Source organism: Canis lupus, chromosome 20 (genome assembly GCF_011100685.1).
Source record: "Canis lupus familiaris isolate Mischka breed German Shepherd chromosome 20, alternate assembly UU_Cfam_GSD_1.0, whole genome shotgun sequence".
Lineage (NCBI taxonomy): Eukaryota > Metazoa > Chordata > Mammalia > Carnivora > Canidae > Canis > Canis lupus.
In genome coordinates, this window is record NC_049241.1 from 40,537,990 (window position 1) to 40,552,028 (window position 14,039).

Consider the following 14,039-nt stretch of genomic DNA (forward strand, 5'->3'; position numbering starts at 1 on the left):
TGTTATTACTTCTTTATTATTAGCTGAATTACAAAGTAAAATATTCCCTTGCTCACTCTTTGAACATCTAGCAGTATAGATAATGGATTTTATTTTATTTTATTTTATTTTATTTTTTTTTTGGATTTTATTTTTTAAAGATATTATATATTTATTCATGAGAGACACAGGCAGAGAGAGAAGCAGACTCCATGCAGGGAGCCCAATTCAGGACTCGATCCCGGGACTCCAGGATCACGCCCTGGGCTGAAGGCAGGCCCTCAACTGCTGAGCCACCCAGGCATCCCTAGATAATGGATTTTATAGGAAGAGCAGGATAAGGGCTTATTTCTTCTCCTTGTTTAGCAGTTTTTATGGTAATGAGTTGGCTTACCGGTTTAGTCCAGTGATAACCAATTCACTTTTCTTTTTAAGGAATCATTATGAGCTAATAATGAATTTATATATGTTTAATTTGGTTCAGTCCATTGCTGTTACCTTTTTTTTGTTTTGTTTTGTTTTTAAAGATTTTATTTATTCATGAGAGACACTTGGAGAGAGAGAGGCAGAGATACAACACAAGCAGAGGGAGAAGCAGGCTCCATGCAGGAAGCCCGATGTGGGACCCAATCATGGGACTCCAGGATCTCGCCCTGTGCCAAAGGCAGGCGCTTAACCGCTGAGCCACCCAGGCGTCCCCGTTACCGTTTTTTGATGTACAAATTTTTCCATCTTTGACCATTTGGAACCTCTTTAAATTGGCTTTTAAGTTCTTTTGATATGGCCCTACTTCCTTGGTTTCTGATTTGCCAAGTGTTCCAGACTGACTGATCTTGGACATTTTCTGTTTTCTATCTCAATGTGAGATTGGTCAGTTGTCCATGGAGCCTGGTTCCTTTTAGTAGTAAATGGTATTTTAAGTAGCACAGTCTGGATCCATGGGGGTGTTCATTGCTCCTGGTCACTGTTTCTAACTAAGCCTTTCAGTGGGAAGAACTAAGAAAATACAAAATAGGTCATGTTGATGCTTGCAGTTCATATTCAGAATTGTAAAGTTGGGATCCCTGGGTGGCGCAGCGGTTTGGCGCCTGCCTTTGGCCCAGGGCGCGATCCTGGAGACCCGGGATCGAATCCCACATCGGGCTCCCGGTGCATGGAGCCTGCTTCTCCCTCTGCCTGTGTCTCTGCCTCTCTCTAACTATCATAAATAAATAAAAATTAAAAAAAAAATTAAAAAAAAAAAAAAAAAAAAAAAAAAAAAAAAAAAAAAAAAAAAAAAAAAAACATCAGGTAAGAGCAACCATATAGGGCAGTGTTTCTCAGGAATTTGTTAGAAATGCACATTATCAGGTCCCATCCCAGAAATTTGGGCTGGGATTCAGCCATGTGTTTTAACAAGCTTCCAGATGATTCTGCCATTCCCTAGGGAGATTTTTCTGGTTAAACTTGTACTCTTCTGTGGTCCTTGTGCCTCCCACCTCCCATCCTGCACCTCTGAGGGCCCACCTGCCATCCTCTTGTTGTAGCAGTGCTCTATTCCTCCTAGGCTATGTCCTGCCCAGCCACGTGACTGAGGAGATGCTGTGGGAGTGCAAGCAGCTCGGGGCTCACTCCCCTTCTACCCTGCTGACCACCCTCATGTTCTTTAACACCAAGTAAGTGTTCTAGAAGCTCCATGCTTAGCCACTGCTGGCATTTGCCCAGTGAAGAGGGTGGAAACTATCTAGGTAGATTTAGGAATTCCTTTGACACATATTTGAAAGCCTCTGGGCTACTGAAAGCCTTCAGACCCATTTGGCTACATTTGTGTGGTGACCAGTGAGGCAGTCTTGCCAGACCCCTGCCATCAGTCTTGATGTGGTTCCTCCACTAGACAGTGTTTTTGGGTATGGGCCTGACCAGATCCTGGGAGTGTGTGCAGCGGATCCTCTGAGGCACCGATGGTAGAGGGTAAGTCATAGTCTCCTCCTGGCACCCTTCCCTTTGCCTTGCTTTCACTTGTGGTGCAGATACTTCCTGTTGAAGACAGTGGACCAGCACATGAAGCTGGCCTTCTCCAAGGTTTTGCGACAGACAAAGAAGAACCCCTCTAATCCTAAGGATAAAAGCACGAGTATTCGGTACCTGAAGGCTCTTGGGATACACCAGACTGGCCAGAAAGGTAGGGGCTGCAGAAACAGGTGTAACTTGTCCTGCCCTGCCCTTGTGCTTGGGGGGGTTAGTGTTGAGTGTGAAGATTGGGATTTGCTGGATAGGAATTTTCCATTTCCTTTTCCCTACCTAGAAACTTCAAACTCTTAAAAACAGAGATGCCCCAGAAACAATTATGCTTTTTCCACTTCATGCCTTACACCCTTTCCCCTCCCAGTAAGTCCAGTTGGGATGGCTAGAAACCTAAGGTTCCTAATCTGGGCCTGAGCTAAGGCAGTCTCATGCCATGTCTCTGGTGGTGGGGGTATGTTTTATAGTTACAGATGACATGTATGCAGAACAGACGGAAAATCCAGAGAATCCACTGAGATGTCCCATCAAGCTCTACGATTTCTACCTCTTTAAATGGTGAGGAAGCTTTATGGTGGCTGGATGACTGTGTGCGTGTGTGCACTGTATTTGTGTACAAGGCATTCTTTAATCCCAAACTGAGAGTAAAAACATACTCCAAAAAGCTAAATATAGAAGCAACGTGATTGATTTCCTCAAAGCATATGAAATGACTAGCATTGTGATCTTTATATGGTCTCCTGTCCTGGAGAGAGGAATAAAGGTAGATGGAGGAAAGTATAGAAGAGCAACCTCCATCACATGGCATAGCCTTCCATCTTCCTGGCCTTGACGATAGCAACTAGCAACATCAGTCTCGGGGTTTCCTTTCCTTGGCTTTTACTCTATTGCCTTTGGCAGTTTGGCGTGTTATCTTTACAGCAATGCCAAAATCATCTTTCTATGTTACAGATCTTATATTATTTAGATTAAAACCTTCAGTGGTTTAAATTTATGGTATAGAGAAAGAGTGATCCAAATCTTGCCAACAAGGGCATATGTATATTCCCCACTGCTAATTCTCACATCCTTGTAGTTTTTGGCTTTCTAGCCGCACTGGCTCCTCTCCACTGAAGGGTGTCATGTTCTCCCTGCCTCCAGGCCTCAGCATAGAAATTTTCCCCGTTGAGCAGGCCATCCCTCCCCACCCCCATATTTGGCCAGTTGGCTCCTATCTCTCCCTCTTCTTGAAACAGCTTTATCAGGGAAACATTTCCAGATTCCCTATCTGTTCTTTTGGGCTGTTTCCTCTGTAGAACTTATCACTGATTGTCATTGTATGTGTATTTATATAAATATTTAATTGTTGACCATCTCTTATCTATAAGCCCCATAAGGTAGGGAGTCTTGGATCCTGCTTATTTCTTGAATACCAGCACCTAGTGCTTATTTCTTGAACACCAGCACCTAGTACAGGCCTGGCACACAGTGACCCTTTTTGATAAATCTTGAGTGGATGGGCAAGAGGGTGGCATGGGCTAAGTACAGCACAACATTAAGGAGGGGGGAGGGTGAGCCCAGCTAAGGGTCCCAGCATCATAGCCAAGCTGGGAAGGCAGAGTCCCTTATGTAAAATTTAGGAATTGCCAATCATTTGAGTAAACAACATAAGCAAAGACGTAGAAAGGACCTTGTAGGTGGTAAAATTGATTCCAAGTGGGATATGTTGGATTCAAGTAGATGATCTCTGGCGTACTGAGTGAGGCAGGTGGTTAGAGAAATCACAGCGTGTGGCATGTGAGGGAGTTGCTGAAGGGAGGCAGCCTATTACTGGTATTGGCAGTATCCCCAAAGGAGGTCCTAGACGTAATGTGAGTTGACTGCGTGGAATTCAGTAGCTATGCCATCATACCTTCAAGAGCTCCTGTCTTCTCACCTTTTGCATACAACATCTGGATGATTCTAGGGTGGGAGGGTTGGGACTGTTGTGGTTTTACCCAGCTTTTACTGATAATATTTTTCAGCCCCCAGAGTGTGAAAGGCCGGAATGACACGTTTTATCTGACGCCTGAGCCAGTGGTGGCCCCCAATAGCCCAATCTGGTACTCGGTCCAGCCTATCAGCAGAGAGCAGATGGGACAGATGCTGACTCGGATCCTGGTGATACGAGAAATTCAGGAGGCCATTGCAGTGGCCAACGCAAGCACCATGCACTGAGATCCCTAAGCCATGGTGCAAGGGAGATGATCCAGGAAAAAAAAATGGACAGACTTTCACACTAAAGAAGAGGCCTCCATTTTTTCTTTCTTTCTTTTTTTTTTTTTAATTGGTGTAGTTATGAAGCCTTTCAGACTGCTTCTGTTTAAAATGTAAAAGGAAACTTTGCCTTCTGTGCGTCACCGTAAATCTGCTGCAGCAGATTTCTCAGCCCGTGGGGGGCTCTGGGTTTCCTGAAAGCCAGATGTCCTAGAAAGTTGCTGGCTGGCTTTTTCTTTTTTGTCTGGGGCCTGGGGAAAGGGCTCGGACTGATAGGAGAAATGTGGCCCCTTCCCTTACTCCAGAAAGATGGAATTAGTGACGGACCCTCCAGGGAATCTCCCCAGCTGGCTTCCACTCTGACTGGCAGACGTCGTTGACCACAGGGGAGCCATGGTCTTTACTTTCTTCATGCTCAGACATAAACTTAGCATCTTAATGGAAGGAAAATGAGGGGAACTTCAATTATGATTTATTAAAGACAATTTCTATTACACCCTCCTTTATGACAAGTGACATTTTAGATGTTAAAGTAAAAACTTTACCATGCCTTTTTTTTTTTTTTTTTTTTTTTTTGGCCTAACATTGAGGCCTTAAACCTGAGGCTCCTGTGCCTGATGGAATTCTTGTAACATACACTTGTGTATCATATAAAGATACCACTCTGTTTCTCTTATGTATTCTTAATCTAGTTGTTTATTAAGAATGACAAGCACGTCTTTTCAACATGCTAGTGAACATCGACTCTTTATTTGGGAAGAACCTGGCGGGCCATTAGAAGCAAATCTTGCCTGCTAATTGAACGGGTCACGGTCCTGTGGGAGGGGGAAGCTTCGGGAACACACGCATCTGTACTCCTACGGCGCGCTTTGCGCATGCGTTCACTCGATAGCTCCGCCCTGGGAGCGTGCGGGCTCCGCCTGTTCGCACTGCGTCCTGACGTCAGCGGCGCGCAGGGCGCAGTGACGATATCCGCGGGTTTATATTGGCGCGGCCCAGACGGCAGAGGCCTCTGCGGCGCGGTCTTCGGACACACGCGGCTTTGCCCGGTGCTGGCCATGGCCGACTACCTGATTAGCGGGGGCACGTCCTACGTGCCAGACGACGGGCTCACGGCACAGCAGCTGTTCAACTGCGGGGATGGCCTCACCTACAAGTGCGGGCCTAGCGGGCTCACCTGGGCGAGGAGTGGGGTGGCGCGCTGGCCTGGGAGGCCGGGCGGGGTTTTCCTCTGAACCCGCTTGGACCTGGGCATGGGAGACAGGTTCCGGAAAATCCCCCTCCCGTCTCTGGGGTTCCGTTTGATAGATCTGAAGTGGGGCGGGATGGAGGAGGCAGCTTGGCAGTGCTTGAGATTCCAGACTAGAAGCTCCATTCTCTCGGCACATGGAGTTGTCAGGGTGCCAGGGTCGCTGATGACAGCTAGGTGGCAGAAAAGGTCCTGACTCCATCTCCACCTTGTGATTTGTCTGCCCTGCCTTGACATGGGCTAGGTCAGTGCTCTCTAGGCCCAAATGCCTTATGACATGATCTATGGGGATGGAATCTCAGGCTGCCCTAATCCTGAGCCTTATTCCCAATTCACTCCCCTCCCCCGTAGTGACTTTCTCATTCTCCCTGGGTACATCGACTTCACTGCAGACCAGGTGGTGAGTATGGCCAGAAATTGGGTCCTGAGCGTCAAGGTTGGGTAAGGTACTTGTTTTCCCTGGTCTTTTGGCTACCACATCAGGTTTGGGCATGCGGGTGGATTCTATGGAAATCTTATTGGCATGCAGGTCATACAGAGTACTCGGTTTATGGGGGACCTGACACCATCCTGAGAAATATGAGGTGTTTTTCCACATTAGCTGGCTGTATTTCCTCAGGACCTGACTTCTGCTCTGACCAAAAAGATCACTCTGAAGACCCCACTGGTTTCCTCACCCATGGACACAGTCACAGAGGCTGGCATGGCCATAGCAATGGCGGTGAGCATCATGGGGTGGAAGGACAAAAGAAGGGGCCTCACACTTTTCCCCAAAGACCTACACAGCCATGCTGCTTTGTCTTTTTTTTTTTTTTTTACCTTTTATCGTGCAGCTTACAGGTGGTATTGGCTTCATCCACCACAACTGTACACCTGAGTTCCAAGCCAACGAAGTTCGGAAAGTGAAGGTCAGAAGGGCAAGGGTCATGGTCAAGAGCTCCTGGGAATTGCACTGAGGTGGAGTGGGGTGGAAGTGGGGGATTTATTCTCCTAATCTAGGGTCCTTTCTTCCCCACTTTGGGGTTCATTAGACCCTGTGTCCTAGGCAACAGAAGAGGACCGGGTGGATAGTACCTATAGCCCACTCATGTTTGAACTGTGATTTGGTCATATGGTACTGCCAGAGGGGGAGTTGGCAGACACCCCAGGCTTCAAACTGGTAAATGTGGCTCAGAAATGTTCTTACCATCCCTTCCAGAAATACGAGCAGGGGTTCATTACAGACCCTGTGGTCCTCAGCCCCAAGGATCGAGTGCGAGATGTGTTTGAAGCCAAAGCCCGGCATGGATTCTGCGGTATCCCAATCACCGATACAGGCCGGATGGGGAGCCGTTTGGTGGGCATCATTTCCTCAAGGGACATAGATTTTCTCAAGGAAGAGGAACATGACCGGTTTTTGGAAGAGGTGAGTGCAACTGACAAAGCAAAGCCAAGTTCTGGCGGCCAAGGCTTAAGACACCATCTGTTGCCTGAATGGCATCTCTGGGGCCTCTGCTTCCAGGAAAGATGAATGCTCTGCCAACTGTCTGACCCCTTCATAGAGTTCCTGGAGTCCTTCCCCACCAGATGTTCTCAATCTGCCCAAGTGTTTGCCAGCACACATGCTAAGTTGCCACTCCCAAGGTGGGGTCAGTGCTCAAGGACCAACTTTGGCCTCCTCTTGTCATTGCTCTGGCATGGTCCTTCTTTCTCTATTATGTGACAGGATGTTCTGTGTACCACATTGTCTTTTCTACTTAATTTTCATCCATGCTACTATATTGCTAGACTAGCTGTTGGGTTCACTAAAGGTGGTTGGAGTACAAGGTAGGATCATGGTGGTATGTGGAACATCATCCGAGTTAGGGCAGGGTCTGTTGGGGGGTCTGGTCTCTGGCCCTTTTTCAGAGCTCCCCTCCCTTGTAGATCATGACGAAGAGGGAAGACTTGGTGGTAGCCCCTGCAGGCATCACACTGAAGGAAGCAAATGAAATTCTGCAGCGCAGCAAGAAGGGTGAGTTCTGCAGGTGGAAGGGTTCTGGAACCAAAGACCAGCGTTCTGATTTATGTACCTTCCCTACCCCCAGGAAAGTTACCCATTGTAAATGAAGATGATGAGCTGGTAGCCATCATTGCCCGGACAGACCTGAAGAAAAACCGAGATTACCCACTGGCCTCCAAAGATGCCAAGAAGCAGCTGCTATGTGGAGCAGCCATTGGCACTCACGAAGATGACAAGTACCGGCTGGACTTGCTAGCTCAGGCTGGTGTGGATGTAGTGGTTTTGGTGAGCTCTTGCACAGGCAGGGTATGGTGGTTGGGACAGCTGTCATATTATCAGTCTCACTGAATCTTTCTCCCTATCCCAGGATTCTTCGCAGGGAAACTCCATCTTCCAGATCAACATGATCAAGTACATCAAGGAGAAATACCCCACTCTCCAGGTTATTGGAGGCAATGGTGAGGCAAGACTGGGCACCCAAGGATGTAGAATAAGAATTAGGAGAGCTAGGCTCCCACTCAGACCTTCACATAAGCCTTTTACTGTTCCTTACTATAGTGGTCACGGCTGCTCAGGCCAAGAATCTCATTGATGCTGGTGTAGATGCCCTGCGGGTGGGCATGGGCAGTGGCTCCATCTGCATCACCCAAGAAGGTAGGAAATGCTTCAGTGGGACCCTCAGAGGCCCTGGCTTCAGCAGGACCCTTAGCCCCATATGGCCCAAAGCCAAGCACTCTGTGGAAACTATACTGAGTCCTCCCAATAGGGGCAATCCCAGGGCCAAAAAGGCCCCTTGAATGGATGACATGGCTGGAAGACGAGCTCGTCATTCCTCACCTGCCACTCCCCGCCCCTTCCCCCTTGCCTAGCCTGGCCTTCTTGCTCCTGCTGTGCACCCTCTCTAAACTCTGGTCTGTTTGTTTTATTTAGTGGCTCCCAAGATCCCTCCAGACATAAAGTCCCACAGCCCCAAATGCCCTTCTACTGTCAAGGGCTGCTATAGTAAGTCCAGCCCGGCCCACTGGCCCGGCCCAGCTGCCCACTGCCCGGCTGCTTGGTTGACTGTAGCTGTAGCTCCCGGGGTTTGTGGTGCTGTTGGGTGGGCAGGGCAAACTGAAGGACAGACCATGGTTTTGGGGGCTGCTGGAGAACACAGCTCCTTCCTCTTACTGGGGTGCTCATAGGGGACCTTCTTCCCCAGGTATGCCCTAGTCTGCCCACATTTCCTACAGTAGGCACAGCTCAAGGACCAACAAGCTCTCCCTTCCACGTGACCACTGCCCTGATTTTGCCCAAGCTGCCAACCATGCAGGGAGGGAGTAGTGGACCTCTGGGTACTAACTGCACGGTAACCCCTACCCCCACTTGATACCAGTTGGGTGGGGGCTTTTTCCCGGCTGCTGACTGCATGTGCCTGAAGCTGCCCTGGGCCATGCACACATGCACGCGCACACGCAGGGTTAAGTGGAGGCCATCACAGCTGTCTGAACTGTTGAAGGCAGATGGGGCAGCAGCCATTCCAGACATGACTCTTTTTTCAACCAGGCTGCAGTCCTGGTACAGGTGTAGCTGAGAGCTCCTGGGTACTGAGTTATGGCCACAGGGCCCCTTGCCTGTCCCCATTAATTCCACCCACCCATCTGTTCCATTTCTCAATAGTGTTAGCCTGTGGGCGGCCCCAGGCAACAGCAGTTTACAAGGTGTCAGAATATGCAAGGCGCTTTGGTGTTCCTGTCATTGCTGATGGAGGAATCCAAAATGTGGGTCATATTGCCAAAGCCTTGGCCCTTGGGGCCTCCACAGGTGAGGCCCAGCACCCAGGGAGTCTGGTGGGATTCCTTCCCCAGTGCCACTCAGGGTCTGCTCCCATCACTCCTATCTGTCCATAGTCATGATGGGCTCCCTCCTGGCTGCTACCACTGAGGCCCCTGGCGAGTACTTCTTTTCTGATGGAATCCGCCTAAAGAAATACCGTGGTATGGGGTCTCTTGATGCCATGGACAAGCATCTCAGCAGCCAAAACCGGTATTTCAGGTAGGACAGGAAGACAAGTTACCCTATGCTGACAGCCTTGTACTGATAGCCTTATCCATCCTTGACCTTTCCTATGTTGTCTTGTCTCCCTACAGCGAAGCTGATAAAATTAAGGTGGCCCAGGGGGTGTCTGGGGCTGTGCAAGACAAAGGGTCCATCCACAAATTTGTCCCCTACCTGATCGCTGGCATCCAGCACTCCTGCCAGGACATTGGTGCCAAGAGTTTGACCCAAGTCCGGTAAGCCTGGGGAGCTGGGAGATGGGTAGAGGAGCTAGTTGAAGGTTAGGTACCCCATCTGATATTTGCCCCTCTTCAGAGCCATGATGTATTCTGGAGAACTCAAGTTTGAGAAGAGAACATCCTCAGCTCAGGTGGAAGGTGGTGTCCACAGCCTCCATTCGTAAGTGGTGGACCCTTTTGTACCCACCTACCCTTGGGGCAGAGGTTTCTGCCATGCCTCCTTCCTCCTGCCCCTACCTCAAAAGCTGGTTATTCTGCTTACAGGTACGAGAAGAGGCTTTTCTGAAAATGGATACAGCATACCCCCTTGGTTTTTCAATAAAAGTTTGGGAAAAAAAAAAAGTGATGCCTGATCTTTGAGATCTACAGGCAGATGTGGTGGCCAATATCACAGATGCACACAAACACAACACTCATTTGTAGGGAAAGTCTTCAGACCCGGAAGCCAGGATATTCCTTGGATCTGGAAGGAGATACTAGTTCTAGATTCAGAAAGTCCCTCCTGAGCAGCTCACAAGGTAGGTCTGGCCAGTTCTGGCTCCTAACGGTTCAGTCTCACATTGTGGCTGCTTAGGACAGGTCATGGAATAGTCCATGGGGGCTTTGGACTGGCACCCATTGATAGGGCTTCCTGCTAGGCCACATGGGACCAGGCTAAGGCCCACATATGTAGTCTCTAACTTGAATCTCCAAAGGACCTTGTGGAGAAAGCACTGAGAGCCCCTCAAACCTGCATGTGAGCAAGTTAGGTAGATTTGCAGTTTTAACAGGTGCCTACACTGTCTCCTGCCTCTGAGAAGCTAAGTAGTCTAGATAAATAGGGGATCCCCCTTGATTTTTTCACAACTCCCACCATGAGCCCACTGAACCTGTGGCTCCTCCTGGCCAGCAACACATCTAATACAAAATTGGAAAAGTGGATTAAATTATTAATTTGCTGGCAAGAAAGACAAGAGTTACAGTGCCAAAGGGGGAAGGGCTAGTGAGCGCTGCAAACCCCTGCGCTCTGGAAAAAGTGCCAGGGCCTTCCTGGACAGGTTAGGTCAGTTCTTGCTGGTTCACTCTGGAGCTTGTGCCAAAGATGTGAGCATAGTCCCTCCAGGTGGAGGAATAAGAGCAGCTCCTGTTACTCGGCCTTCATGACACAGGAAGTTGAAAGTGGCACAGGCATTGGGCTGCAAAGAGAAAGCCTGCATCAGCTTGGCTAAGGCCAGGCCTGGGCCCTGCTCAGCACTCCCCAGTGGCAGGACTTACCGTATCCTGTACTTCCACCGCGATGCCCCGCTGCTTCAGGGCTTGCAGCACCTGGGGCTGCAGCCGTTCAGTCCGGTCTCCGGTGCCCACCACAACAATCTCTAGGAAAAGACGACCACCACTAGCCAATGGCAGGTGTGTGGGGAAGCTGGGGCGGGGTGGCTTTTGGCTTTCTAGGGCTGGAAGCACCTCAGCCCTCCCCTTCACCAGTACCTATTCGGGGCTCCAGCAACCAGAAGAGCGAGAAGCTTTCTTCGATGATGTCCCGGTGAGTTCCTACCTGTGTTGGGAGGAGGCAGGTTAAACACAAGTTCGCGCAGTTTTCCCCACAGAGCCCTTACCTGCGCCGCAAAGGGGTAATGAAAAAGCCAAGTGTGCCGGGGACAGAATCGGGGGGACGGGCCTGGGACCCTGGCCCTCCGCCTCCTCACTGCTCACGTTCCACTGCACCACCGAGTGCGGGAGCAGCGCGCAGGGCCCAAGGACGCGATTTCCATTGACCATGAAGCCGCGGCTGCTGTAGCTGTCGATATACATGGACTGCGGGGACTCGCGCTGCAGCAGGGAGATGCGCGTCCGCTGATACAGCTCGTCGTCCGCCGGCGTGAGCCGATGCCCTCGCCGTGGGACCCTGCGGAGGGGTATGCTCAGGGCCTAGGGGGCCAGGAGGGGCCGGGCCGCGATCGCCGGCCGAGGGGTGAGGGCAGGAGAATCAGGGACGCTCACCACAGCAGCTCGGCTGGGGCGCAGCGCAACGCCGCTTGCGCTCGGCATAGGCCGCGAAGCACGAACGCGGCGACCATGGCGGACCAATTTGCAGGGAGGCCGGCGCTGGGTCAATCGGGTCGTGGCGGAGCCCACGGCGGCGTGGCGACAGCGCCCCCTGCGTCCCGGAGGGCACCGCGCAGGTCGGCTGCTCCAGCGCAGGATTTTGAGGGAGTCAACTGATGCCAATTGTCCCAGGAGGGCCCATCCCCCAGCGCGGCTCCGGTGTCTGCACCTGCCGCCCGCCCCGCCCCGGGCCCCCGCAGACCGTCCTGGGGGAGTCAGACACCTGGTGGCGCGGCAGGCCTCAGAGTGCAGCCTCGGCCCCCGCCACAACCTGGTCCCCGGCTCTCAGCCATTACGCAGGGCTCTTGGGGACTGGGGCGGAGCGGCCGCGCACCTGGTCGAGTCCCGCACACCTGCTCAGGGCGTGGGGGCCAGCCTCCAATCCCCTAATCCCAGGCTTTGGGGCGTCGGGTTCCCAGGGCGGGGCGGCCGGCTCAGGTTCCCCTCGCTCTCCAGCGAGTCACGCCCCTCCCTAACCGTCACCCGCGCGACCGTTGGCGTCGCCGCCGCGCGTCTCCTGGGGCGTGGCTGCGCGTGGATTGGCTTCTCGGCAGCGCGAGGGGGCGTGGCTGATTGGTTTCGCCTTAAAATGGCTCCGAGTCTGCGGCCGCGGCCAGCGGAAGGGAACGCAGTAGTAGGGAGTTTGTGGCTTTTCGGGTGGGATCGACCGGGCCGACAGGACCAGATACTGAACTAGACAGCGGCTGGAGCATCTCCCTGTCGTCGCTCACTCTGCTCGCGGCCGAGAATTCCCCGCCCCCCGTCTTGAGCCGAATCAGAGGGCCTACTGGCGCGAGAGTCGCTGGCGCCCGCGCGGGTTTCAGGCATCTCCGCGCCCCCACCGTGTCGTGGCCTCAAGGGAACGTTGACGCGTCTGCTACCCACGGGGCTGGGGGGTGGGCGGAGGGAGGTTCGGCAAAGCGGAAGACGGTCGCAATGGAGCCCGTGGGTCGCGTCGCCGCTACTGGGCCCCTGGCGGTCCGGGCGCTGGCAGAGTCACGGGACAAAGGGCCCCGGGTGCGGGGTGTCACCGAGGCGGGTGCGCGGGTTTACTTCCTCTCCGGCCCCACAGGCAAGTTTCTCTTTTGGTCGATCCCGAAGCCCTCCCTGCCACCGTCACTGCACGGTGGCCTGGCTTCATGGGACCAGCAGGCGTAATCCTACCCTGCGGGTCTAATCCGGATCGGGACCGGTCCCAGGGGAGGCTCCCACCAATCTTCCTAGTGTTTGGGGGCCCAGGTGAGCGCCTCGTTCCCACTACACTCGGTTTTACCCTCACTCCTAGGTCTGTCTTCTGGTACTGGGAATCGGGGGTCCTGATCTGGCCCCAGGGCAAGGGACCACCACCACCCCCGCTGGGGCATACCTATCGCCCCCTCCCTCCCCCCGCCCACGGCTGGACAGCGGGCAACGGAATCCCAAAAGCAGCTGTTGTCTCCAGAGCATTCCAGCTGCGCTTGGATTTCGTTCCCTGCTCTCCTGCCAGAGCAGCGTCCTGGCCTAGATGGGGTGGGCCAGCTCCTGACTCCCAGACCTATTTTATTTGGGTCGCCCTGGTCTCCGCCCGTCTCAGGGGCTCCCTCAGGCTGGAAGTGGTGGGCGTAGATGTCGGAGAGCCTGGGTTGTGATCATCTCTGGAACTTGGAGTAGCATTGACAAGGGAGGGCGGTCGCAGGGCCTTCAGTCAGGGCGGCAATGGCGGTGAGTCCCACAGGGCCACCCCAGCCCACAACTCGCTATAGATAGCCTTTCATTTCCTGGGGAAAACCCACCCCAACCGTCTTCGTGTACCAAGAGCAGCTGAAGTCTCCAGCTTGGCCTCCAGCCCTCAGCCCTGTTAGCAGCTCTCCCAGGGTCATGGGCCTGCGGAAAGGAAAGAGCTTTGGAATGACACGATCACTCCCGTTGAGTGGGCACCCAAGAAGCCATCGGGAATGTCGTGTCCGCCCAGTGCTCTTTCGGCGATCCCAGCAGGGCCTTGCAGCCCTGGCCCAGAAAGGGGTCTTGCCAAACTTCCTGCCCCTAAGACTCCCTCCTTTCTGAGCTCTGGGTACTCTCACTGCTCCAGAGCAGAAATTAAGGGTTTCCCACACTGTGCTGTGTCAGGTTCAATCTCCGGGAAAGAAAATAGAGGAAAAGGGGATTTAAGTTTCACTGAAATGAAATTCCGGAGCCCTCGTGACACAGAGGGAAGAGCTTTCTCTCTGTAGTGAAGTGGGATGCTCCCAGCTGA

The 14,039-nt window shown here is 52.3% G+C and overlaps 3 protein-coding genes and 2 non-coding genes across 10 annotated transcripts in view; 4 read left to right on the forward strand and 1 right to left on the reverse strand.

Annotated features, from left to right (window-relative positions):
• The window catches only part of QRICH1 (glutamine rich 1), a 49,072-nt gene extending 44,129 nt beyond the window's left edge, over window positions 1-4,943 (forward strand). For all 3 annotated transcript variants that reach the window (XM_038566497.1, XM_038566496.1, XM_038566498.1), the window contains 4 exons: window positions 1,526-1,634; window positions 1,989-2,140; window positions 2,448-2,538; window positions 3,984-4,943. In XM_038566497.1, the coding sequence (XP_038422425.1) occupies window positions 1,526-1,634; window positions 1,989-2,140; window positions 2,448-2,538; window positions 3,984-4,176 (545 nt within the window). In that variant the 3' untranslated portion in view covers window positions 4,177-4,943. The remainder of the gene's footprint in view (window positions 1-1,525; window positions 1,635-1,988; window positions 2,141-2,447; window positions 2,539-3,983) is intronic.
• Window positions 4,944-5,186: 243 nt separating this feature from the next.
• IMPDH2 (inosine monophosphate dehydrogenase 2) lies at window positions 5,187-10,063 on the forward strand. 4 transcript variants are annotated; one of them, XM_038566500.1, is made up of 15 exons: window positions 5,187-5,371; window positions 5,816-5,864; window positions 6,066-6,185; window positions 6,298-6,372; window positions 6,663-6,869; window positions 7,370-7,457; window positions 7,531-7,730; window positions 7,813-7,903; window positions 8,004-8,099; window positions 8,376-8,447; window positions 9,105-9,248; window positions 9,335-9,479; window positions 9,575-9,718; window positions 9,798-9,881; window positions 9,986-10,063. In XM_038566500.1, exons 1-15 carry the CDS (start codon window positions 5,274-5,276, stop codon window positions 10,005-10,007), a joined length of 1,635 nt encoding a protein of 544 aa, XP_038422428.1. In that variant the 5' UTR covers window positions 5,187-5,273; the 3' UTR covers window positions 10,008-10,063. The 4 variants fall into 4 exon arrangements, with proteins under 4 accessions (XP_038422428.1, XP_038422429.1, XP_038422430.1 ...); XM_038566501.1 differs by having other exon boundaries at window positions 6,084-6,185; XM_038566502.1 differs by lacking the exon at window positions 8,376-8,447.
• A 566-nt stretch (window positions 10,064-10,629) lies between these two features.
• Window positions 10,630-12,284, reverse strand: NDUFAF3 (NADH:ubiquinone oxidoreductase complex assembly factor 3). Its single transcript, XM_038566505.1, has 5 exons — window positions 11,702-12,284; window positions 11,414-11,606; window positions 11,189-11,255; window positions 10,976-11,076; window positions 10,630-10,896 (listed from the first exon to the last, which is right to left on the reverse strand). Exons 1-5 carry the CDS (start codon window positions 11,776-11,778, stop codon window positions 10,780-10,782), a joined length of 555 nt encoding a protein of 184 aa, XP_038422433.1. The 5' UTR covers window positions 11,779-12,284; the 3' UTR covers window positions 10,630-10,779.
• Window positions 12,285-13,214: 930 nt separating this feature from the next.
• On the forward strand, window positions 13,215-13,278 carry MIR191 (microRNA mir-191). The gene has a single exon (NR_049267.1). It is a non-coding gene; the product is annotated as a microRNA mir-191 (primary transcript).
• Window positions 13,279-13,692: 414 nt separating this feature from the next.
• Window positions 13,693-13,755, forward strand: MIR425 (microRNA mir-425). The gene has a single exon (NR_049268.1). It is a non-coding gene; the product is annotated as a microRNA mir-425 (primary transcript).
• Window positions 13,756-14,039: the final 284 nt, after the last annotated feature.

Coding starts and splice junctions, on each gene's coding strand:
- NDUFAF3 (XM_038566505.1), bottom strand. CDS start 11,778: ATGGTCGCCGCGTTCGTGCTTCGCGGCCTATGCCGAGCGCAAGCGGCG. Junction 11,607..11,701: donor GCCCCAGCCGAGCTGCTGTG/GTGAGCGTCCCT, acceptor ACCCCTCCGCAG/GGTCCCACGGCGAGGGCATC. Junction 11,256..11,413: donor ACTCGGTGGTGCAGTGGAAC/GTGAGCAGTGAG, acceptor CTCCCAACACAG/GTAGGAACTCACCGGGACAT.
- IMPDH2 (XM_038566500.1), top strand. CDS start 5,274: ATGGCCGACTACCTGATTAGCGGGGGCACGTCCTACGTGCCAGACGAC. Junction 5,372..5,815: donor GGGGATGGCCTCACCTACAA/GTGCGGGCCTAG, acceptor CCTCCCCCGTAG/TGACTTTCTCATTCTCCCTG. Junction 9,249..9,334: donor GGCCCTTGGGGCCTCCACAG/GTGAGGCCCAGC, acceptor ATCTGTCCATAG/TCATGATGGGCTCCCTCCTG.